This window comes from Syngnathus typhle, linkage group LG11, assembly GCF_033458585.1.
Source record: "Syngnathus typhle isolate RoL2023-S1 ecotype Sweden linkage group LG11, RoL_Styp_1.0, whole genome shotgun sequence".
In the NCBI taxonomy this organism is placed as follows: domain Eukaryota; kingdom Metazoa; phylum Chordata; class Actinopteri; order Syngnathiformes; family Syngnathidae; genus Syngnathus; species Syngnathus typhle.
In genome coordinates this window covers 6308915-6331170 of record NC_083748.1, presented here as the reverse complement: position 1 = coordinate 6331170, position 22256 = coordinate 6308915, and the positions used below count along the sequence as shown (strand labels likewise).

Genomic DNA, 22256 nt, shown 5'->3' with positions numbered 1-22256 from the left:
TCGTCCATCTATTTATTTGATTATAGAATATATTTTTATTTGATAACCTGCCCCCTTTTTGTCCAACACCTTCTCCACAACAATGTTTCCTTGATAGAGGCAGGAAATGGTGGACACTGGTCTCCTCATAGAACAGGAAGACCTTTGGAAACAAAGGCAGGATGTATCAACTCCATGACCTTTGACTTTCAAGGACGAGAATCTTGTATTGGCAGCTGCATCAGTGTCGTAGTGGTCTTTGAATTGTTTTGCTTTTTTTCTCGCGGATGTCAGAAGAAATGATAAAACGCTCAAGTGATCTGCTTATCATCATAAAACCAATGAAGGTAGTTCAGTGGCAATGAAGTGATAGATTTTTAGTGTGACAATAAGATACTGTCAAATGTCAAGAACAAAATCACAATCTAGAGCTTTGATGATTAATAGCATCAACAATGCTTTGTAGTGAGCCAAGCAAAACAAAAGTGTTGCATTTTTAATCACTGATGAGTTAATTGGACATGACTTGAACGAAACACAAAGTTACCTCACTACAAAGATATCTTTTAATAATTTGAGTTTGAAACAAAAGCCTACCAATAGGAGTCTTTAGAGTTTTAGTAAAGTGAACACCGACTCGATGAGTTTTTCTTTTCCTTCACCTCCAACACAATTTCGCTCTACTATTCCCCGACTTATAAACTTATTTTATGGCAGTCAATAATGGCGGGGTGTGTAATTAAACATAGCCTGCTCACACTATGAAGGTGTTACGAAGGTGACACTTTGAACTGGAAGTCATTAATTCAATTTCCATGATTTCAAAAAAGTGAAAAAGACTAGTAAATTATTCTACGGAAAGACTTTAGAAATACGCATACAAATAAGAGACAAGCCACCCTAAGCCAAATTCACCATTTTAATCCTCAACTCAGCACTGCGGTTTTTGAGCTTTACACTGCAGAGTAAAATTCACATGAAAAAGACGCCACATATGCAAGAGGAACCTTTAATTCTTTTTCTGCACCTCTTCTAACCAATCTGACAATACGAGTTTTTGAGCTAATCCTCTACTTCTCTGGTCTGTTTTTAATCCCACCATGATAAAAGCATTGTTGGATTGACAAAGGGCTGCACATTGACGTGTCACTCCATCGTTAGCTGCCGAACGTGCTCTCGAAGATGAAACCGGCCGAGACCAAATCAATGAGCGGCAAGAGGTGAGCATGTCAGCTAATCTTTGGCCTTTCCTCATTAGCGGATGCGTGATGAACTTATTGGCCTTAAAGTATTGCAGTACTGCCTTTAATTGTATGGCTTTTTGGTGCAAGGGCAGAAGAATCCGCCTCGATTTTCCACCCGGGCTGCTTCACATTGATTTTTTCTCGTCGGAAACGTCAGCGCGTTAGCACGTTACATGAGCCCGATGCTTCAGGGAACCTCGTGTGTGAGCCAAAACCCGGAACACGCCTCGAAGCTGTCCATCACCGCTGTATCCAGGATGTAGCTCAGCGGGGCCAGGCAACATGTCGCCATGGTAACGTGGGTGTGCACCAGTCCCCTCGGGAGCATTTTATTGGAGAAGAGATGGTGTGTCTGTCTTACAAGGAGCGGTGGCAGCATCGCATGAAAAGTGTGAGGGAAAGGTGAGTCGAAATGTGGAAACAGAAAAGAAAAAAATCATCTACTTCTGTTTCAACACCAAAGGCAGAAGGAAATTATATATTGATGGAAATTTTAACTGATTTTTGAAAACTAACAAGTGCAAGTTTGTATGTCAAAGCATCTAGTTAACTTTAATAGGCTGTGGATACTATCTCAAGCAACTTGATTACAGTAGCTAATTACCGACCGTAATTAGCAGGTAGTTAATTAACAGGCCATTTTGTTAATCACCACCAGCGCACAAAATCTGCTCATCTTGTTGACTAAAACAGTAAAAAAATAAATAAATAAATAAACACACACACGCAATAATCTACCTTATTTACTGGAATTCAAACCGTAACGTATATTTTTCAATATGCTCTGGCATTTAACAGCTTCAATAAAACGATTTATAGACTCCTGGCACTTTATTTGTTGCAGCTTGATCAATTGTCCATAAAATGTCCCATTCGAGAAGAAAAGCAAATTGACTAGTTACAACTTAGTTGTAAACTAACATAATTGAATCTAAGCATCGCCTTCAGTGAGCAGCAATGTTGTCGACTCCTGGCAGAAATGTGTAACGACAAAAAGAAAGAAAGAAAAAAAAAAAATCAGCAAACAAGCACTCTCGAAGCTTCGAGACAAGTCGATGGAATTCAGCTTTCTAGACTTGTATTGACCTGTCCTGTGTCAAACTTGGGTGTGTGCAGCATTTGACTGTGGATTTAAAAGCATGGCCTGAGGTATGTTCAAGTATTCCTTCAATTTGTAATTTTTTTAACATATTGGGACTATATTTATCCATCAAAGTGCTGCTTATTGTTACCACATACCGTTTTTTGCCATGTATAATGCGCAAAATTTAACTAATTTATTGTCCTAAAATTTGGGGTGCGCATTATACATGGGTACAATTTTTTATTTTTTTTTATCATCCGGATATCATATGGAGGTCGCCATTACAGATGCGCTTTCTTCTCTGCTGTTCACTTCAAACACACTCCATACGAACACAATGCTCTCGCTTGCTCGATCACCTGCTCGTTTGCTGTCACAATGTACCCTACACAAATCCGAAACATTTCTTCGCTATTGAGTTTGCTAGCGCCTGCGCAGTGATACTTACCGGCAGAATAACATCCGGTTGTTCCCAAAGACGATCTTTTTTCTGAAATAATTTTACGTTTACGGACTTAAGTAGGAGTCAAAATTTGGGTGCGTATTATACATGGGTACAGGCTTTTCTTCCAGCATCAACATGCCATTTCTAGGGTGCGTATTATACATGGGGGCGCATTATACCGTAATTTTCGGAGTATAAGTCGCACCAGCCATAAAATGCCCAAAAAAGTGAAAAAAAAACATATATATGTATATAAGTCGCTCCTGAGTATAAGTCGCCCCCCCCACCCAAACTATGAAAAGAAAACGCGACTTATAGTCCAAAAATTACGGTACATGGAAAAAAACAGTAGTTTATAATAAATCAGCAGTTGAACAGAATCATGAAAAGGACTGTGCCCAATTTATGATAAATCACTGTACTTGAATGTTTTGTAATATGTGCGAAGACACCAAAATAATTGACATTTTTTCCCCCATCAATGAATACTATCAGAATACTGTCATGTCTAAACAGGCACAGCATATTGTCCGCCCTCTTTGTCGAGTGTGTCAAGGCAAGAGTTGCCATTATTTAGGAGAGCATTGCCGAAGGGGTGAGAGCACATGAATATATATTGTGCAGATTCGTTTTGAAACTGTGATGCCTCAACAGTCATAATGTTGAAGGAACAAAACAGTTCTTCAGGCAGTGCTCAATGAATTAGTTCAACACAAACAAGTGAAAGTGTGATCACGAACCGACTGGCACCCAAAAATAGAAAGCGATTGAAACCACTTGCCGTTTTTTTCTACTTTGTGAATGCTGGCACACAAATTCAAAGATGATTGAGACCGTGTGAATAGCGAATCTTTGTCGTTCACTGAAAAGGGCCGACTATGTGTGGGACAAACATCCAGTTAAATAGCGGCAGCTGCCTTCGTCACACTGAACGCCACAACCGACCGAATGTGACTGAATTATTACACAATCTTCACGGTTATAAAACTAGATTTAATGAGTGGCCAATTGTCAGCATCTGCAATGTATTTCAGTGGAATGGATTTCACGTTTTGAATTAATATTTAACTATTTGACATGTCATTTATATCTGTGGCTAAAAAGCCAAGTGTGGAGAGTCTCTATTGTTGAAATGCACAAGTGCAGCCAGTGAATGGAGCTACAATGATCAATTATTTTGTGTTTCCAGTTGAATTGGTGAGCAGGCTAACCAACTCTAGGTGAACTCCAAAACTTTTTTTGACCCCTCCCAAAAAAAACAATCTGGTCCACCACAGAACTATTTTGCTTGCACGTTTGCTAGCTGTTTGGCTAGAGTCCACGCAAGTACGTACATCAGCGGCTCCGTAACAGCAACACACATAAGGTGACATCTCTGCATGCTGTCAGCAAAGTGACCACAGGCTGTCCCCTCTTTGTTAACACAGTAAACTGTGAGCATTTTTATCTGACTCATTAAATCCTCTGATCAGCATCATTGCATGCGCAAGGTTAATCTCCCAGCAAAACATTAAAATGCAATAATGGGCCAGAGTGCTGCTGCTCTATGAACTGCAAACGGAGACGATAAACCTCGCCCCCAAAAAAGTGTTTAATATCCCGACAGGCTTTAAAATGGCTTTGCTTTGACAACTTAAGGATTCCTGAAGGTGCTACCAAATAATTCCTCTGTCGTTTGTGGAGACGAAGCAGAAAAAATGTCACGCAGAACTGTAAAAGTGTCAAAACATGCTTCCTTGTCAGAAACACCTCGTGTGTGTGTCTGTGTGTGTATGCGTGCGTGCGTAAACTACAAACTACAGCACCTTTCACGTTTTACATCAGAGAAGCTGTCTGACTTCAAAATAAAAACATGCAAAGTAACTTGCAGTCTAATGTAGTTTTACATTTGATTAAAAAGCTTTTTAAAAAATAAATAAATAAAAAAGAAGACAGACACTAGTCCCAGAGGTATAGTGTGCCAGGAAACCTGAGTGGAGCCAAATTGGACTCCACTCTAATCAAGCAAATGAATGATGGATACAAAAAAAAAAAAAAAAGACAGATAACCGCTAACCTCAAGTGAAATACTCTACAATAAAGATGTCCTGGCACAACAACTTCGAGGTCAAAATAATTAACCCAACCTTGAGCAAATGTAATGCTCAAACTTAAAGAAACAAGCTAGTTTTTTTTTTTTTCTGTGAATGTTCCATGTGTGAACCCTAACAATGACATCATCCATAATTCTTCTTATTTTTATGGCTAATTTTGACAAATTGTAACAAGTGACCTTGAATTTGACACCAGTAAATCAGAGGAAGTGTGTGCAGCTTAAGAGCTAAAATGTAAGTGAGCAGAGCGCTATAGTGCTACAAGCACACACAATTCCAAACTAGTCACAGTAAACTCGCCTCGTCATTGACATGGAAATGAAAGCTTGAATAGCTTGAATAAAGCCAAGGAGGTTTTGACTCTATCATTTTGTTACACTTTACTATGAAATTCACTTCTACACATTGTTTCTTTGTTCATACGGCTCATGTATTCGGCCTCATCCATAATAAAGCAAGCTTGTGATCTTGGAATGACCCAATCAATGCCACTCTGATGACAAGGGCCCCTTCTGCCATGTCCACATGAACTATTAAGCCATAAGTCACAATACGACAGGTGCAATTTCCAATGTGAATTTCATTAGTGTTCACTCGCTGGTTGGTTCATCTCAAACGTGGTCATTGTTGTGAGGAGGTATAGAGCCCTGTCTGCAGTCCATGCAAAGCACGAGCGGTGAATGACAAATTATCCATAAATTAAAATCCCCTCATGCCGATCAAGGACCCTGGCTAATGCAAACCGGGCCAAACCGGGTCTGGCATTAAAACAAAAGCGATACATCCAAAGCGTGGTGGTCTCTGAGCTGAATTATTGATGCGTGGATGACAAAAACTGGCCTCGGGTCAAACAGTGAAGGGGAAAATAAGATGGATATTGACATGGTGGTGCTTTCTGAAAGAAAATACCCAAGCTCACCCTATGAGATGCTACAGCTCGACCTGTGGGATGATGAGCAAAAGCCCCTGAGCTGGAACCATTGGGTTTTAGTCAAGAGACTAAAATTGAAATTACATCCAAGCACCACTTGGGGAGCTCAAGATCACTTCATTCAGAATCATTTCCAATACAAAGTCTCCGCAAAATAGTATAGGTCATTTTCGGACCCCTTGAAGGGGCTAAACCACGATGGTGGTAGGGTGGAGACAAACCCCAATACGTTGATCGGACCACAATGGGAACAGATTGGGAAGATCCAAAAGGACTGTGGAATGTGATCTTGGAAATTTGGCAGGATTCAGGACTAAATTAGGTCAAGAAAATGGTGTCTTATGAAAATATTTAATTTTTGCTTAGAGACGCTAGATTTCAGAAGATTCCAACCCAAATCGTCAATACAACACTACACAAACAGCAATGACCCCCCCAAAGCCCTTTGGTAGTTCCTTTGAAATGCATGAGGAGTTATGAAATCAGTGTCCTCCAAAAATATGGACATATTCAATGTTTCATCGAGAGTGCCGGAATGGGAAATTTTCTGCATTAATATTTAAGATAGTCTTCTATACTCTGGTTCAAAAAAAGATTCATGCACAGGTTTTGTCATTAATCTCAGTCCTTTGCTCCCCCAGTAGTAGTGATAAAAAATTGTGGCCCTTTCCAAATTGCCCATCCCTGCAGGTCTATATATTGTAGCGCATGCAGTCTTATTTTTCACCACATCTAATGAGTCTATAAATATTAAGTGCTATCATACAACTTAAATATAGAGACAGATTGCAGGTGTCCAAAAAATTTTCCATCCATGTTGCCAATGTAATAAACACCTTTGATCACACTTGTGCACCTGTTAGTGTCTATAACACAAGTTGTGCCATCAGAATTAATCAGATGACTTCTGACTGAGCTCACAAGGATAAAGCAGTACATGTCAATGAACAAGTCCAAACGTGAACAGAGTTGGGTTATTTCGTGGCCCACCCAAAGCCATTCAGAGCTCTAATGAAATAAAATCTGAGTCACATTTCAGTCACTATTTACAATCATTGACTCAACATTGCCTGAATCAGAGCTGAAAGCCAAATAGAGGCCCCAAGATGTGGTGAAGAAGGTGCAGCCATGTAGCCACCCTGCTCGTTTCAACACGGGGATTATTTTACCCGGCAACACAAGCGTGCAGAGGCAGGATCCTAACCACATCGTCATCATACGCCACAAAAATCCAAATGCCTGCATGAATACATGAGAACATGCATATGCACGAGAGGAACCTTTTAGATTTCGGGGTGTGATGGCATTGTCACTGCTTTGGGGAGTGGATGCTTTCATAAAAGTAATGACAACCAAAAGTGCAAGCCACTAGATGTTGTGTGTACGTGTGCGCGCTTTCTGTCAGCGTGAAGGAGCGTGACGTGCGCAAACACACGCTCACCTTTCACTTGGGTCTCGTAGTCCGCAATGATCTCTTTATCCTTCTTGAACCTGGATGAGGACATGGTGCTCCTGCTTGTATGGCTGAGAGCCTGCAAGTCAAGCGCTCCAGTAGCTCCGGCTCCGCGTTTCTTGCAGAGGCTGCAGAACCTTGCGACGTTTCCTTGTTGAACAAAAGCGGCGTGCACTTCGTGCGACAATCGTTGGAATCAATGGGGGGAGAACACTCGGGTCCGATGTTGCATTGCTCTCTTTTTTTCTTTTTTCTTTTTTTCAATTTGATCCAGCAGCAAGCGGGTGCTGGTGAGAGGAGTTAGCGGGAGAAACAAAAGCCACAAAGGAGCGGCATTGCATGTTAAAGAGGGAAATGGTGAGGAGTCAGCTCCCTGTCCCCTGCGTGCGACTATGAAGAAGCTCACATTGATCAGACGCAGCGCGGCTGTCTGACTAATTGAGCTGCAGGCAATTTAGAGGCGCGAGAGAGAGAGCGAGAGAGAGCGCGCGAGAGAGAGAGAGAGAGAGAGAGAGAGAGAGAGAGAGAGAGAGAGAGAGAGAGAGAGAGAGAGAGAGAGAGAGAGAGAGAGAGAGAGAGAGAGAGAGAGAGAGAGAGAGAGAGAGAGAGAGAGAGAAACGTGGTTAATCCGTTCACGTACATGCACGCCACTCGGCACATCAGTACATACCTGATGGACCTACCCACGCCTTGCATTTGAAATATAATGAATGTAATCATCATGTACGTTTGATGGTATTCGTTGAGGTGTGCAGGATAGACAAAAATATACTGAAATTTTGATTCACTTTTTTTTTCAGTGAATGCCCAATGAACAGAAATAAATATGCACTAATGAAAATATGCACTATCAAGTTATTAATATATACAGTTAATATTCTCCTGCAGGAGAAGCGGTGTTGGAAAAGGATGGATGGACTTTGAAACATTTGTTTTATCAAGCAGAAACCCAAGGCAGGTAATGTCAGTGTGACACTGTCGGTACAATGCCTCCCTCTAGTGGAGATAAAATTAATAATAAAAATATATTTTGATATTTTTTATAATTATAAAAACATTTCAAACAAATTTTGTGTGGTGATAACTAGTTTCTATATCATATACATAGTAATATCTACAGTAAACCCGAACATAAAAGATTATTTATTTTCGTAATAAAGTCTATTTTATTGTGTAGGTCTAAAACCGGGAAAATGTCACCTATTTCCGTCAACAACAGCAGCACCGTGCAGACACGTCTGGCGGTGTGTGACTACGTCGATTTGGCAAATTTACCTGCAACACGCTTCAAAGATTATTTTCAGCATCGACGACTCCAGACGGTGAATTCATTGCACTGACACGATTATCGGTGAAGCCAGTGCTTTATTACATGAGTCGGCGTCTTGATTTTGCCGTGAAAACTTCCTCCTAGCATTTCAAAGCTAGCATTAGCCAGATATTGTAACTTGTAAAAAAAAAAAAAAAAAAAAAAAAAGCTCTACAGTACAGTATTATTTTAATCTTGTAAACTGCAAATTGTTTTTTTTTTTTTTATCCGCACTGGAAATATAAACTGACAGATCTCCATAACGGAGTATGGATTAAAATGGGAATGTGTTCCAGATATAATGAGAACAAATAGTTTTACACTTCCCACACGTTTCAAACACATAATGATTGTCTTTGTGTTCGTGTTTACTCTTAGAAAAACGGCCTAAAAGTGCATTGTGAAAAATTAGAAAAGACAGAGCGGTGAAATACTGGATCTATGTATCACTGAGTCAAAAACGTGGTTGTTAGGAAAGTAGTAATTAGTATTTTTCCTAACAGACTGATGGAGTGATCATAATTCCCTTCATGTCTCATGACAGGATACCCACGGCCATGTTCTCCTCTGAAGACGGCGGTCCCGTTGAAGTTGAGTCCATCATCAGCGCCACCATTGGGGCGACGGTACCCACTGGGTTCGAACACACGGCTGCAGAGGAGGTTCAGGAGAAGATTGGTGTAGAAGCGCGCATAAGCAAAGACCGTGGTCGTATTTACTTCACCGTTACTACTGACAAGCTCTTCCAGGTGAGATGGATGATTGAGGAGGAAAATGCTGTTGTTTGCCACACGCCTCCGACAGCTAAATGTGAATTGAATGTCCCCGTAGGTTCATCAGCTGAGGTCTGTGGACAACCTGTTTGTGGTTGTAGAGGAATATGATCAGTACCAATTTAAAGAATCTAAGGTAACAATCGCGTGCCAAAACTGGTGCAGTACTGGTTCAGTGCCGTTTTTTTATTATTATTATTATGTTAGAGACAAGGCTACTAAAGCAGGAAAAAATGAGAAACAAAAAAGCAATTGATAATATTGTGGCTTATACCATGTTCAGATGTTTGACCTCTGTTAAATAATATTCTATTGGAGCCAGAATTTTGCATTCATCTTATTCATCTTTATTGCTGTTAAGATCTGCATGTTTTTTTTTTGTTTTTTTTTTATCCAGGACGAGACACTGGCAGAGCTGCAGCAGCTTGCCTCCAAGCTCCCATGGACCAACGCCTTGGAGGTGTGGAAATTAAACCGCACTTTGAAAAAAAGAAAAAGCCAACGTAAAGGAGCCAATGGCACCAAAGTCAAACCCAGCGACGACGTCGGAGACACAACCGTGGTTGAGGCCGAGTCGCAGGAGCAAACAGAGGGAGCGCCTCTAGCTGACGACCCAAACACGACAGAAGAGGCGCCTGACGCCGAGACCAGCATTCAGGACTCTGAGGAAGCAGCACCCAACGCTAAAGTCACAAAGTTCCGTGTGACTTGTAACCGGGCCGGTGACAAGCACAGTTTTTCCTCCAATGAGGCAGCTCGAGATTTTGGTGGGGCGGTGCAAGAGTTTTTCCAGTGGAAAGCCGACATGACCAAATTTGACATTGAGGTAAGCGAAGAACTGAAATAGGAAGTAGTCTGCCACTCGCTGCAGTTTATCAAATAGCTTTTTTTTCCCCCTATGCTGGTCTATGAAGCGACTTAAAGTAGAGCAGAACTGATTTGATTTCTGGGCTGTCAAATTGAATTGCAGCGTGTCGTTTGGCGAGTTGCTGATAATATTTTGGCTAAGTCACACGAGGCGAGCAAAACGCTCTTCGTGCGGTGCAAAGTAATATCCCATCGCTGCAACCCTTCTACCTCAATAATAATTGTATGTCAATCAAAACTGAGCATTTGATAGAGTATCTGCTACACTATTTCTATTTTGAATATGAATAGATGTTGAAGTGGTTGATGAGTGTATTTGATTGACCACCGAGCCAATGCTTCCTTCTTTAGGTCTTATTAAATATACATAATACCGAAGTGGTGATTGGCATCGCACTCACCGAGGAGAGTCTTCACAGAAGAAACATCAGCCACTTTGGACCCACCACACTCCGGTCTACTTTGTGCTATGGCATGCTCAGGTACAGTCTGCCATGTTAACTGCTAACATTATTTAATTAGATGAACTCATTCTGTGTTTATTCAAAAGTCCAAAGGAAAAGTTTTCCAGGTCTTCGTTTTAACCTAAACTGAGTAATATTTAAATTACAGTCTAGTACGAATGGAATGAGTTTTAATCCAAGCAGTTCATTTTTGTGCCACAAGATGGCGGAAGTGAGCTTTGTACTCACTGCCAAGCGATCGAATAAACCACATTCTGCTGTTTACGTTGTACTTTACAAAGGGATTATTATTATATATAACTATAAAATGTGTGTACCATGAGATAGTTTATAAACCTCATGTACATGCAGGTATTTAGTCTGATTAGAGTTTATAAGCTTTCAAACAGGCAGATACATGGCAGTGAAGATGGAGTGGTGCTTGACTTAGCTTGTAAATTCCCTCAGGGCCTCCCCCTTTTTCCTTTGTACTCATCTGATTATGTGCTGACAGGCTGTGTAAACCTCAACCATCCGATATTATCCTTGATCCAATGTGTGGGACTGGTGCAATCCCTTTGGAGGTAACAACGCAGTTTGGAGAAATGCAATTAATTTAGACAATGATTTAACTTGCCATCTGTCGTGTTTGTGCATGTGTGTGCCTCCAGGGGGCAATAGAGTTTCCGGCATCTTTTTATATTTCTGGAGACAACAATGATATGGCTGTAAACCGCACGGTCAACAATGTGTGCCATATTCAAAAAAGGAAGGCGGACAAGGGCAGGTGAGCCTTATTTACATTTATTTAAATCTGGTGGATGGAAATTTTCCATCACTGCAGTCCACTATCGCAGCGAGACATGCTGTCAAAGTACCTTTAGTTTATTTACTGTTTCGTAAAGAGCAAGTTTGCCTGTCACAAACCGGTGGAAAAGGCAGTTTGTCGGGCTCTGTAGTTAATGAGCCCGCTAATGAATAGGTGTGTGAAATGCCACAAAATTCTTGAGGCTGTATTTTCAAGGTTAAATAAGTACTCACATTTAGGTATTGCAAATTGCTTATTTATAGCATCAAGATAGCATTCTTTTTTTTTGATCGACTAAATAAGGTATTAGCTAGTTTGAAACTCGATTTGGGGAGTGCTTGACAATTGTTTTGACAATATTGTAATGAAGTGTCTGTGTTTACAGTGCCCCTGGGCTGCCCATTGACACTGTCCGCTGGGATTTGTGCACTTTACCCGTGAGGTCCAGCTCAATTGACATCATCATCACTGACATGCCCTTTGGCAAGAGGTATTGAATCAAAGCACACGCAAAATGTTTTAAAACAGCTGTGTCAAAAGTCAAGTAAGTCATTTTGCTCCAATGAGATGTTTACTTTTAAAGGATGGGCTCCAGGAAGAAGAACTGGGACCTTTACCCATCCTGCCTGAGAGAAATGGCCCGCGTATGCAAACCGACCTCTGGGAAGGCTGTGCTGTTGACACAAGACAAGAAATGCTTTTCAAAGGTATCGCTCTTCCTCATTATGGAAAGTTGCGTCACATTTTTTGTTGACGTGCCTTCCTTCTTCCTTCCCGTCTGCATGACCTCCCACAAAATGATCAATCTGTGAATCTGAAGACACTGTTTTGCAATAGTCTTTCCCAGTTTTAGCCTGCTGTATATGTCTGCTGGTTGATCACCATTTTCTTTTTATGTGCTCTGCAGGCCGTGTCCAGAATGGGGGGATTGTGGAGGAAGCAGCACACTGTTTGGGTCAACGTTGGCGGTTTACACGCTGGAGTGTTCCTACTCAGGCGGACCGGCGCCGTGTTTGGCCAAACTCCTGAAGATGTGTATGAATCACAAGGGATGACACGAACGCAAGGAGATCAAGAAGACAGTCAGCGTTCTTAGATTGCAGTTCCCATCATATATATGTTGGATCAACATAATTTTGGTTGTCTTAGCTGATTTCATCAACTGTTTTTTTAAGTTTTCATGTCAAATGGCCAAGTCTCATTTTTCTGGACAGCCAAAGCATAAAAAGCCTTTGTTGACTTCACTTCTAATTCAAGAGCAAACGGTAACAAATTGGTTGCTGCTGTACCTAATGAAGTGACTTACTAGTTTACTGTTACCGCCTTAAGTTGATTTCATGACAATGAAGCAAAGGTTATCGCAGATGTTTTTGGTGCATCAATAAAAAACTCAAAGACAAAAAAAGCCGCTGTCAGAAAAGTCCTAAATTGGGCATAGCTTCAAAGGCTTGGTCTCAGTTTCTCGTAACTAGTCATTGTGTCGATACTCTCGACTGACTAGTTTGTGTGTGACACATTCTTTAGTAAATAATTAAACAACTTTGAAGCAGGAAAGAAACATTTACCACAATGATGTAAATGAAGAATTTGCATGTTGGGGTGCTTCTTTCTCATTTTGTACAACCCTTTCAAAGAAAAGAAAAAAACTACATTGTGTTAAACACCTTGCACTGTGAAAGATATAAAAAAAATCCACCAATCACACAAGGACAATTTAGAGTCCTCAATGTTTATGGAATGTAGGAGGAAGCTGGCGTACTTGGAGAAAATCCCCACACAAAAAAAAAAAGCAAAACCAAACCTGAGATTTCAGAACTGTTTAGCAGACATACTACCTATTGTTGTTTACACTTTAAATCACTCCAAAAGTTCTCCAAGACCTGGCCTTAAAAACACTAAAGCAACAGTAAGAAGAAGAGAAAAAAAAGTAACAAAAATTTAGACAAAATGACCTGGCAGAAAAATAAAATTGTGGGGGGTTGGCTAATTTTCGCGTTCGAGTCACGTTTCCCAAACTCATATAGATCCCAAAAAGTTTGTGCAGAAGTTTCTTGCAGTTCCCCATCGAGATGCGCAGGCGGTACTTTGCTATGGCGGAAGTGCCTTTAAAACAAGTGACAGCCCACGGCACGAGCACACACGCTCGACAACGTCAAGGGCAACTTCCACACGAGATGATCTGGACTGTCTTCCTACTGGTTCAAGCGGTGCTACTCTACCTCCTAGTCACACACAGATCCAGGTTGGAGTTTGTTTGTTTTTTTATCCGAACTTTCACACGATGTTGCAGCGCTCTGATTTGACTTTATGCTTCAGATCCGAGAGTGATCCACCTCTTGACAAAGGTGCGATCCCGTGGCTGGGTCATGCGATTGAATTTGGAAAAGACGCAGCCAAGTTCTTGAATCGAATGAAACAGAAGCATGGCGACATCTTTACAGTGAGTACACTTCACTTTGAAATAGACCTCTGTAACAGTATTCCAAAATAGCATTAAATACAAATGGATATTACTTTTAGGTAAAAAAATATTATACATGGGACTGGGATTTCTTTATTGACAATACTAATACAGGGAGAAATTCATTTGTGAAGGAACTGTTTGCTTCACATGCTTAGAAAATACTTCTTGTCTTTTTGACATCTGTGTGAGTTTCAACACGTGAGCCATGGCCAACAGCAGCTTCTGCATGCGTGCGTGCTCACCGTGTTTGTGCGTTACAGTTCCCTCCACATTTAATACACGTTTGTACTCACTATGAGAAACGTGTTGTGTCGGTGCTGTCCAGGTGCGGGTCGTAGGGCGCTACGTGACCGTGCTGCTGGATCCTCATTCATACGACTGCGTGATCAACGACCGCGACTCGCTGGACTTTGAGCGCTATGCCGATGTGCTCATGGAGAGAATTTTCAAGTTGCGCCTGCCGCATCGCCAACTCGCTCACACAAAAGCCCTGATGAAACAGTACGTTTTACTCTCCTTGCGCCTCCTCTGCCCGAGGGCCTGAGGCCATGTAGCCTTTTCATGCTCATTTCCATTTCTGATGGGTTTGTTTCTTATAAACACTGTGTCTTAACGTTTCTCTATTTTTAGAACTTATGGTTTCACTTTTACTCACTTTGAGTCCATCTGAATGAAAGTGAACACCCATTTATCAAGTGACATGCATTCCAGCCCCGCCTTGCAATCGGGGAATATAAAATACATTTTAATAAATATTACTGTTTAAAAAGATAAAACAAAAACTAAAGAAAAAAAAAAAAAGAGCGCTTGTTCCAAGAACATTGTACAGTGATTCTCTAAGGAGCACTGATTTTTCTTTCATTCTATACTGTAGATGTAGATATGTGGAAAATAAATCCCAGTGTTATTTATAGTAACTGAGGGAAAATATAGGTAGGGCAAAGTCAATAGGTTAAACTGCATCATTGTGACAGTGAGTAATTCCACATTGTCACAACGCCATCAATCAGGAGGTTCTCGTTATTACGCGGCAGTTAACCCGCCTTTTTTCCACCGCAGGCACTTCCAAGGAATGAATTTGGCCACCGTTAACAAAACCATGTGCAGACACCTGGAGGCCTTGCTGAAAGCCGAGATCCCTCCGAACCAGAAATACTGGAAACAGAAGGAACTCTTCGACTTCTCATACGGCCTTCTCTTCAAGTAATGTCTTTACCTCAATTTTTCCTGGTCTACTAGCTTGTTGACAAGTCTTTTTTTCTTTTCTTCTTAGTATTTCAGTGATTGCATGTTTTTCGCAGTTGTCTTCCAACACGTATAAACAAATCTCTGATTTCACTTGAGTGGCTTTTCAAAGCTACTGCTGCTTACATACCAGCCTGCATTGCTTTGTTTGTAAACATCCCAAGATAAACTCAGGATGGCTCCACTTTTAAGATGACTTGTTTGATGACCCCTTTCCGCTCGCCCGCGTCGAAATGCGGCTTGCGTGATAAAAGTAAGCAAACGTGACGTCGGGCCATGAGGCATCCGAGACGTGTCCAGATGCGCAATTGTGTGGGCAAATGAGTGGAAAAATACCTGAAGTTGAAAATGATTCCTAAATGTCTCCTTTTTTATTTACAGGGCGGGTTACTTGACTCTTTTTGGAGAAGAACAGAATAATAATAGTGCCGATCCTACGAGTGTCTATGACGAGTACCGCAAGTTTGACAACCTCCTAACCAAGCTTGCAAGAAGAACCTTGAAGCGAGGTAACCGCCCATTAATAATGAAGTAGTGAATGGGAGGTGCCGCCCCCATTTATATATTGCTATGACTCATTGGGTGCGCTTGCCTCACCTCTGCTGCCTCGACATCATTGCTGTACTTGTTTTCTGGTTTCCATAGCGAAGTTTCAGAGTGGAAATACTGTGCAGTGGTTGTTGATCTACACCTAACTAATGATTATAATAACTTCCAGTAATAACTCAAGGGGGGAATTAAAGCAAGCAGCATCACAAATTGTAGATTTTAATAGCCATGATATTTTTCCATTGATTCCATACACTATAAAATGAATTCTAATTCCTGATTCAAATCTCAAATCATATTTTCAGATTGAAAAATTGTATTTAGGGGTGTAAATCGCGGGTTTTGTCACAATACGATATCATATCGATACAAAGAAATACGATATTTGACGATATCTTAAGCCCTGCTGTGATTCATTCACGATACATCACGATATAGTGCTCTACGATCGATACATATATTTTTTTTTTAAAATGAAACATATAGAACAATATCCTGATTTATAACCATTCATACGCAAAATCAACAAGGTACTGCAAACTCTTTATTTAGGAAATTACAAGAGTATTGTAGTATACAAAGTGCTCATTTTAACACTGAATTTTGATGTCGTGTTTTTTCTTTAAATGTGCGGCGAGATTTGTGCTCCCCGAATATTTGATCACCGCATGGCAGGATTTACAAACTGCACGTGTCTTGTCTGTTGAGCCATCTTTTCTTTGGAATCCAAAGTGCTTCCAAAGAATGACTTGAAGCCTAAAGGGGAGCCAATTTCCTCGTCTTTTTGGACTCTAGCCATAGCACCAGCCCAGGAGCTGCGTACTAGTTGTCGACTCCCCTTTCACGTGCCTGCTCTGCTCACAACACAACCCGCCGCGTACGGCTCCCGGAAAGACGAAGCAAGCAACAATGAACTGGATTTTAAAATAAAGTCGCGTCTAATGTCCGAGGTCAAACACGGTGATATAAATCGATGTTTACGTTTAGCATCGATGCCAATAAATCGTAGAGCCTTATATCGATGTATCGATGAATTGTTACACCCCTAGTTGTACTCACTGACAAGTCTTTGCAAGCTGTCTTGCTGCTTTGATGTCATTTTGTTTACTGAGCTTACACAGCTATCTGATGTGCTGATTTCCTAGCAGTGAAGAAGCCCCTATGACTTTTTATGTAAATATATTTCAAATTCACATAAAAGCGCTTTGTCATTTTTTCCCTTACAAAAACAGTTACAGATGCATCCGATATATTAGAATATCATTGAAAGTCTTTTGTTGGTTTTGTTAACAGATGAAAGCAGGACAGTTCAGAATGCTCATCACAGGTTGTGGGAACTTTTGACCCCGGCGGGTCAGACGGAGGACTCTGGGTCACACGCGTGGATTTACGCCTATAGGCGACTTCTGCAGCGTGAAGGAGTGGACGAGGAGATGCAGAAGCGGGCTGTACTGATGCAACTTTGGGCCACTCAAGTGAGTGTGAGATCTGGATGGGAGATGTTGTGTGTGTTGTGTCTAGGGAACATTGGAAGGCTGATGGAGATTAGCCGGAGTTATCTGCTTTATCGAATGAACTTGCTCGAACTTGAATTGCAGTACTCGGCTTCTCTCCACATGAGGGTACTGTTCACTTTCTGCTTTTATGCGGGGGGGGGGGACTCACAATTTTGCATTCATGTAGTCCATCTATTTGTGTAAAGAAAAAAAAAGGCTCTGGTAGATGACTTTCACTCCTGTACTTAAGGCAAAGTAACAAACTACAAATGCTAAAATGTCCTCAAGTAAAAATGTGCTAAATTTATAACATTTTGTATGCATTAGCCATTTTGCTAACTTAAAAAAAAATGCATTTATTCGACGAAGGAGTAGAAAGTGCAGATATCCGTTTTCAAATGTAAAAAGCCATTAGAAACTTTCTCAATAAAGTAGCTCAAAAATTAGTACAGTAAGTAATTTTATGTCCACTCCTCGCCCGAGAGACAAACAAATGATCAACAATGAATAAAAGATCATTTCCAACTTTTCACTCATCAATAATTGAGGTTGAGCGATTGCCACTTTGGAGGCAAGTTCCGCTCACATTCACCTAACCTCTATTCTGACTCATTCCATCTTGCCTACAGCCCTGCTGGAGGCCCTCTTTGTATTCAACGTGCTGGTTTGATCAGAAGTCAACTTGGCCCCATAGGCAGCTTACTCATCATTTTGTTCTGCACTTGTCGCCTTCGTTTTATTTCCAACTTTTGAATCATAACTGTGAAGACGCTGAGTCACACTTGTACAAGTCAGGCATTCATTACAAACATGCTATTTGAATCATAAAGACCATTTTCACACCAGAAATGGTGTTGATGAGTTTGTAATAATTCTAAATTGCATTTCTCATGTTGTTTTTGCCTTAAGGGAAGAAGTTATTGGAGCATTTATGTTGAATTTGCTTGTTTGATTGCGTTTGGGCATATTCATTTTGTCATCCTGGGAATAAAGTAAAACTAATATTAAAGTAAAACTCACATTTATCATGAAACTTAGTTCGATAATATATTCATAACTGTCTTTTGGAAATGATATAATGTTTATTTAATGCTTCTGTCCAAATGGATACAAACAAAAGAAGAGACTCTTGTAATAGAAGAACAATCTGTCTCTACTGGCGTGTTTTGATTTGTTCCCCTTTTCTTTTTTCTGCCCCGATTGTCGCATGTCACATTGTGCTCCTGTTTGCCTTTGCCAAACAAGCACCTGTGCTGTCGCTATGCAACAGCAGAGTGAGACAAAAAGGACAACGTGGTCACTGTCCTCTTTTTGTTTGCTCGCAGGGTAACGTCGGCCCCGCTGCCTTTTGGCTTTTAGGATTCTTGTTGACAAATCCTGAAGCGCTGAGTGCTGTGAGGAGCGAGTTCAAGCACATTGCCCAGATGGAAACATCAGGAACTTCTTTTCTCCACTCCCGTGGAAACACTCCAGTTTTCGGTGGGTGAAACACAACCGAAACATTTCATTTATTGATGGCCGTTTAAAGCTTTCCTCTTTACCAGTTGTTCTCAAACTTGGCTCAATGACCCATGAGGGCGGCAAAAATAATTTGCAATGAACAATGTCATCATTTAAAAAAAAAAAAGAAAAAAGTCCATACCTAAATCCTGTACAGTCTTGGAAACCGTGCGCCAATAAAACAAACACACCAAACAAATTACTCCTACTTAGCTTTGGGCTAACTAAAAGAGCCGATACCTTTTTGATGAATGACCACACAAAGAACCTCTGCTGCTCTAGTGTTAATTGTAATTCTTCTTTCTGCCCTTTGTAGACAGTGCCTTGGAGGAGACTCTTCGACTCACTGCTGCCCCCTTTATCACCAGAGAGGTAGTGCAGGAGAAAACCATTCAAATGGCTAATGGTCAAAAGTACCATCTGCGAAAAGGAGACCGGGTGTGCTTGTTCCCGTTCACCAGCCCTCAAATGGACCCTGAGATTCACCCAGAGCCGCAGGTGGGTATTCTTATTACTTGTGTAATTGTCCCCACTCCATCTAAACATTTGTTGACATTGAATAAATAGAGATGGAGTCCTACAGTGGAAACAGGGAGTAATTTACGCCTCCTCAAAGTGTTTCTAATCTCCCGGTTAGCATTTGCATGAGGGGAGGGGGGGGGGGTTGAACTCCCACACATATCTGACCGTTCTTTTTCCCCCAATAAGAGGTCAGCCGTGCGCCTCTGAGGGATTAGTATGGCAGTGAAACAAAATCACCACTAATTAGCGTGGGAAAAACATAGCAAGGTCACTTGGAAACTTGTAGTGACGCACACGTTGAAGGGGATTTGTGTCAACAAATCCGACGCGTCACTGCTGTGAAAATGTGTTTGCAGAAGTTCCAGTTTGACCGCTTTCTAAATAAGGATGGATCGGCTAAGAAGGATTTTTACAAAGGAGGCAGAAAATTGAAATATTACACCATGCCGTGGGGCGCAGGTGCCAATGGCTGTGTGGGAAAGCAGTTTGCCATCAATACCATCAGACAGTGAGTATGCTGGAATTAGCACAGTTAGACCTCCAATGATCTAACTTTGGAACCCACTTTGTGTCTTTTCCGTATCCCCCATTCAGGTTTGTGTACTTGGTGTTGGATATGGATTTGGAATTGTGTGACATCAATGCTCAGATGCCGGAGATAAACACCAGCCGTTATGGATTCGGTATGCTCCAACCAAAGGGAGACTTGTTGGTGCACATGAAAGCCAGGAAGACGAACTAGGTCTTTGTAGTACTTGTATGTACATGTTAGCATAGTATTGTGTCAAAATGCCTTTTATACTTTTGTATTTTATATTTAAAATGAGAATTTTATAATTTTTTTATAATTATATTTTTTTATTTAAGAATAAATAAATGTGAAGTATCGGTCTTTTCTGTTCTTTTACTGAGGAGAGCACTTTTTGATTCACCTTTTAATTTGATTTGCATATTTGTACTTTTTCTTTTCAAGATTTTTCAATGTTTAAATATTTTTTTATTGAACGGAAGATTGCCATCCTCAACCTCTAAGCACTGACCAAATGCCCCTTCCCTCCAAGATCTGCTCTGACACTACGTCTCCTACATTACGTCATGTATGAAACATGTTCCTTCATGTTAACTGGTGATAATTCATATGAAGAGCAAAGTCGTCTGTACTTTAAACAATGTCACAGTGACATACATGCGCACTGTTTGGAAAGCGAGTGGAAAGTTTAGATTTGTATAGGACCCGGGAAGCTGCTGATCACTTTCTGACAACTGCAACAATTTGTGAGGCTGTGCTGATGATGAACACCATATGGAAATGTAGAATACGAAAACAGCATTTCCATTCATTTCAAAGGTGAACTATTTTGAGTTATGAACATGGTCACAAAATTAATTTAACTCTTATTTCAAGGTACCACTGAGTACTTGTTCCATAGCAAAAGGTCTACTTTGGGAGGATTTTATATCAACCTTGCACCTGTGTATTATTACTGTTCTGCATTAAAAAAAATGCATTTTAGTGAAGAGAAAAAACAGCGCCGCCTGGTGGTCTGGTGCCCTGCCCGGTCGCACATAACGCATTGACTTTAGCTTGTGCAGCTGTCTGGCAGAGTGAGGGTTAAAGTGAGCTGGAGGAGCCTGAGAGAAAGGAAGCCTGGCAGTGGGAGCAGTCTACACTCCTACACAGCGCCCAGCTGGATGCAGCACGCTGCGAGGGGGAGCCCCCGAACCGAACCCACAATATTCCGCGGGTCGACTTGTTGATTCTCACCTGGGGGAGGGGCTGCTGACGAAGACGTGTCTGTTAAGGAGGAAAAAAGAGAAGAAGAGCAAGAGGGGAAGGAAAAGGGAACAACATTTCCATCATGTCTCCATCCTGCTCATGATGCCTTCATCACATCCAAGCCCAGCGCAGCAGCTCCGGACGGGTTTGCCACCTTTACACGTGGGTCTGATTGAAATGAAGCCGCCGCACGTCCATGACATGATCCGGGCTGCACGGGAGACACGTACGAACACTTTCTTTCTCGTTGCTGAAGTTAGTGTTTCCTGTCAAAACTACGATGATTTCCATTTAAAGCATAGTTTCAGCACCAGACAGCGACACAATAATCAGCACTGGACAGCTCACACTGTCCAAAAATCCAACAATCCTTCCTCGTAAAGGTATAATTAGTTGATTATTAGTAACGTGGGCAATTAAACAAAGCATATGTTTAAAATAAGTACAATTACACGTATACGAGCTTTGGATTGATTAATCAATTTATTAATTTATTTAAAAATACTTTAAAATAATTTTGATCCTTCTGGCTGTAAAGCCTCATGCTCATACCAGATAAACAGATTGTACATGGTGTCACTGGCATTATTGATCTAATAAGTATTTAAAAAATAAATAAAAATAGGCACAGAAAAACTTGATTGCAATTTAAACATTGTTAAACAAAATATAGCGTTGGAATATTTATAGAGGCTGAGTTTTTGATACTGTATAGCTCCTGTACTGAATCTGATTAAAACGTCTCCATAACAATAGTCATATTAGCAAATTAGTCCAATTTGAGTCATGTAACATTTAAATCCAATTTATCACAGGGATCCCCCGCGTCTTCCCTCGTCAGCAAGAATAGCGTCCCTGCCTACTAAAGCAGATTAAAATATCTATTCTGTTCTCTGATGAGTGGATAAACCACTTGACATTTCTGCTGTAGGACAGTGCACCGACTGCGCTTTGAGCATAAGCACCCTGTTCTCATACCAGAGCCACCCAGCATAGGTGGAAATTGGTAATATACAAGTCATATATTTTTTTATTGTTACTATACTACTTTCACATTCTTTAAATACATTAAAACACACTTAAACTTATTAAAACACACTTTGGAAGTTAGTCCTTGGCACCCGCATTCTTTCTTTCACTGTCAAGAAATGAGAGAAATCACTATGAGGAAAAGACTATCGGGCCAGTTCTCCAAATAAAATGCAAAGCGTGCTATTTTAAGTTGTCATTTGTCCCATTTTTCCCAAACCCACAAGAAGAGACTTAATCTTTGT

The 22256-nt window shown here is 40.9% G+C and overlaps 3 protein-coding genes across 5 annotated transcripts in view; 2 read left to right on the top strand and 1 right to left on the bottom strand.

Annotated features, from left to right (window-relative positions):
• srgap3 (SLIT-ROBO Rho GTPase activating protein 3) overlaps positions 1 to 7734 on the bottom strand; it is a 33218-nt gene extending 25484 nt beyond the window's left edge. The window contains exon 1 of one of the 2 annotated variants that reach the window (XM_061291762.1): positions 7218 to 7734. In XM_061291762.1, coding sequence (XP_061147746.1) covers positions 7218 to 7281 — 64 coding nt within the window. In that variant the 5' untranslated portion in view covers positions 7282 to 7734. The remainder of the gene's footprint in view (positions 1 to 7217) is intronic. The other variant, XM_061291763.1, reaches the window with a different exon arrangement.
• A 696-nt stretch (positions 7735 to 8430) lies between these two features.
• thumpd3 (THUMP domain containing 3) lies at positions 8431 to 13229 on the top strand. Of its 2 annotated transcripts, none has more exons than XM_061291635.1 (10): positions 8431 to 8551; positions 9083 to 9287; positions 9370 to 9447; positions 9709 to 10137; positions 10530 to 10660; positions 11136 to 11205; positions 11293 to 11408; positions 11815 to 11919; positions 12013 to 12136; positions 12337 to 13229. In XM_061291635.1, the coding sequence occupies exons 2-10, from the start codon at positions 9096 to 9098 to the stop codon at positions 12523 to 12525; spliced, it is 1434 nt and encodes a 477-aa protein (XP_061147619.1). In that variant the 5' UTR covers positions 8431 to 8551; positions 9083 to 9095; the 3' UTR covers positions 12526 to 13229. The 2 variants fall into 2 exon arrangements, with proteins under 2 accessions (XP_061147619.1, XP_061147617.1); XM_061291633.1 differs by having other exon boundaries at positions 8435 to 8580.
• A 280-nt stretch (positions 13230 to 13509) lies between these two features.
• LOC133162442 (prostacyclin synthase-like) lies at positions 13510 to 20092 on the top strand. The gene is made up of 10 exons (XM_061291632.1): positions 13510 to 13671; positions 13746 to 13869; positions 14219 to 14394; positions 14953 to 15096; positions 15520 to 15647; positions 16981 to 17162; positions 18509 to 18662; positions 19000 to 19181; positions 19562 to 19713; positions 19800 to 20092. Exons 1-10 carry the CDS (start codon positions 13520 to 13522, stop codon positions 19945 to 19947), a joined length of 1542 nt encoding a protein of 513 aa, XP_061147616.1. The 5' UTR covers positions 13510 to 13519; the 3' UTR covers positions 19948 to 20092.
• The last annotated feature ends 2164 nt before the right edge of the window (positions 20093 to 22256 follow it).

What these genes read in the sequence shown, in the direction of transcription:
- LOC133162442 (XM_061291632.1), top strand. Translation starts at nt 13,520, where the DNA reads ATGGCGGAAGTGCCTTTAAAACAAGTGACAGCCCACGGCACGAGCACA. An exon ending in AAGAAGAACCTTGAAGCGAG is followed by an intron (nt 15,648 to 16,980) that starts GTAACCGCCCAT and finishes TTTTGTTAACAG; the next exon opens with ATGAAAGCAGGACAGTTCAG. An exon ending in TGGAAACACTCCAGTTTTCG is followed by an intron (nt 18,663 to 18,999) that starts GTGGGTGAAACA and finishes TGCCCTTTGTAG; the next exon opens with ACAGTGCCTTGGAGGAGACT.
- thumpd3 (XM_061291635.1), top strand. Translation starts at nt 9,096, where the DNA reads ATGTTCTCCTCTGAAGACGGCGGTCCCGTTGAAGTTGAGTCCATCATC. An exon ending in TTGTGCTATGGCATGCTCAG is followed by an intron (nt 10,661 to 11,135) that starts GTACAGTCTGCC and finishes ATGTGCTGACAG; the next exon opens with GCTGTGTAAACCTCAACCAT. An exon ending in CTGGTGCAATCCCTTTGGAG is followed by an intron (nt 11,206 to 11,292) that starts GTAACAACGCAG and finishes GTGTGCCTCCAG; the next exon opens with GGGGCAATAGAGTTTCCGGC.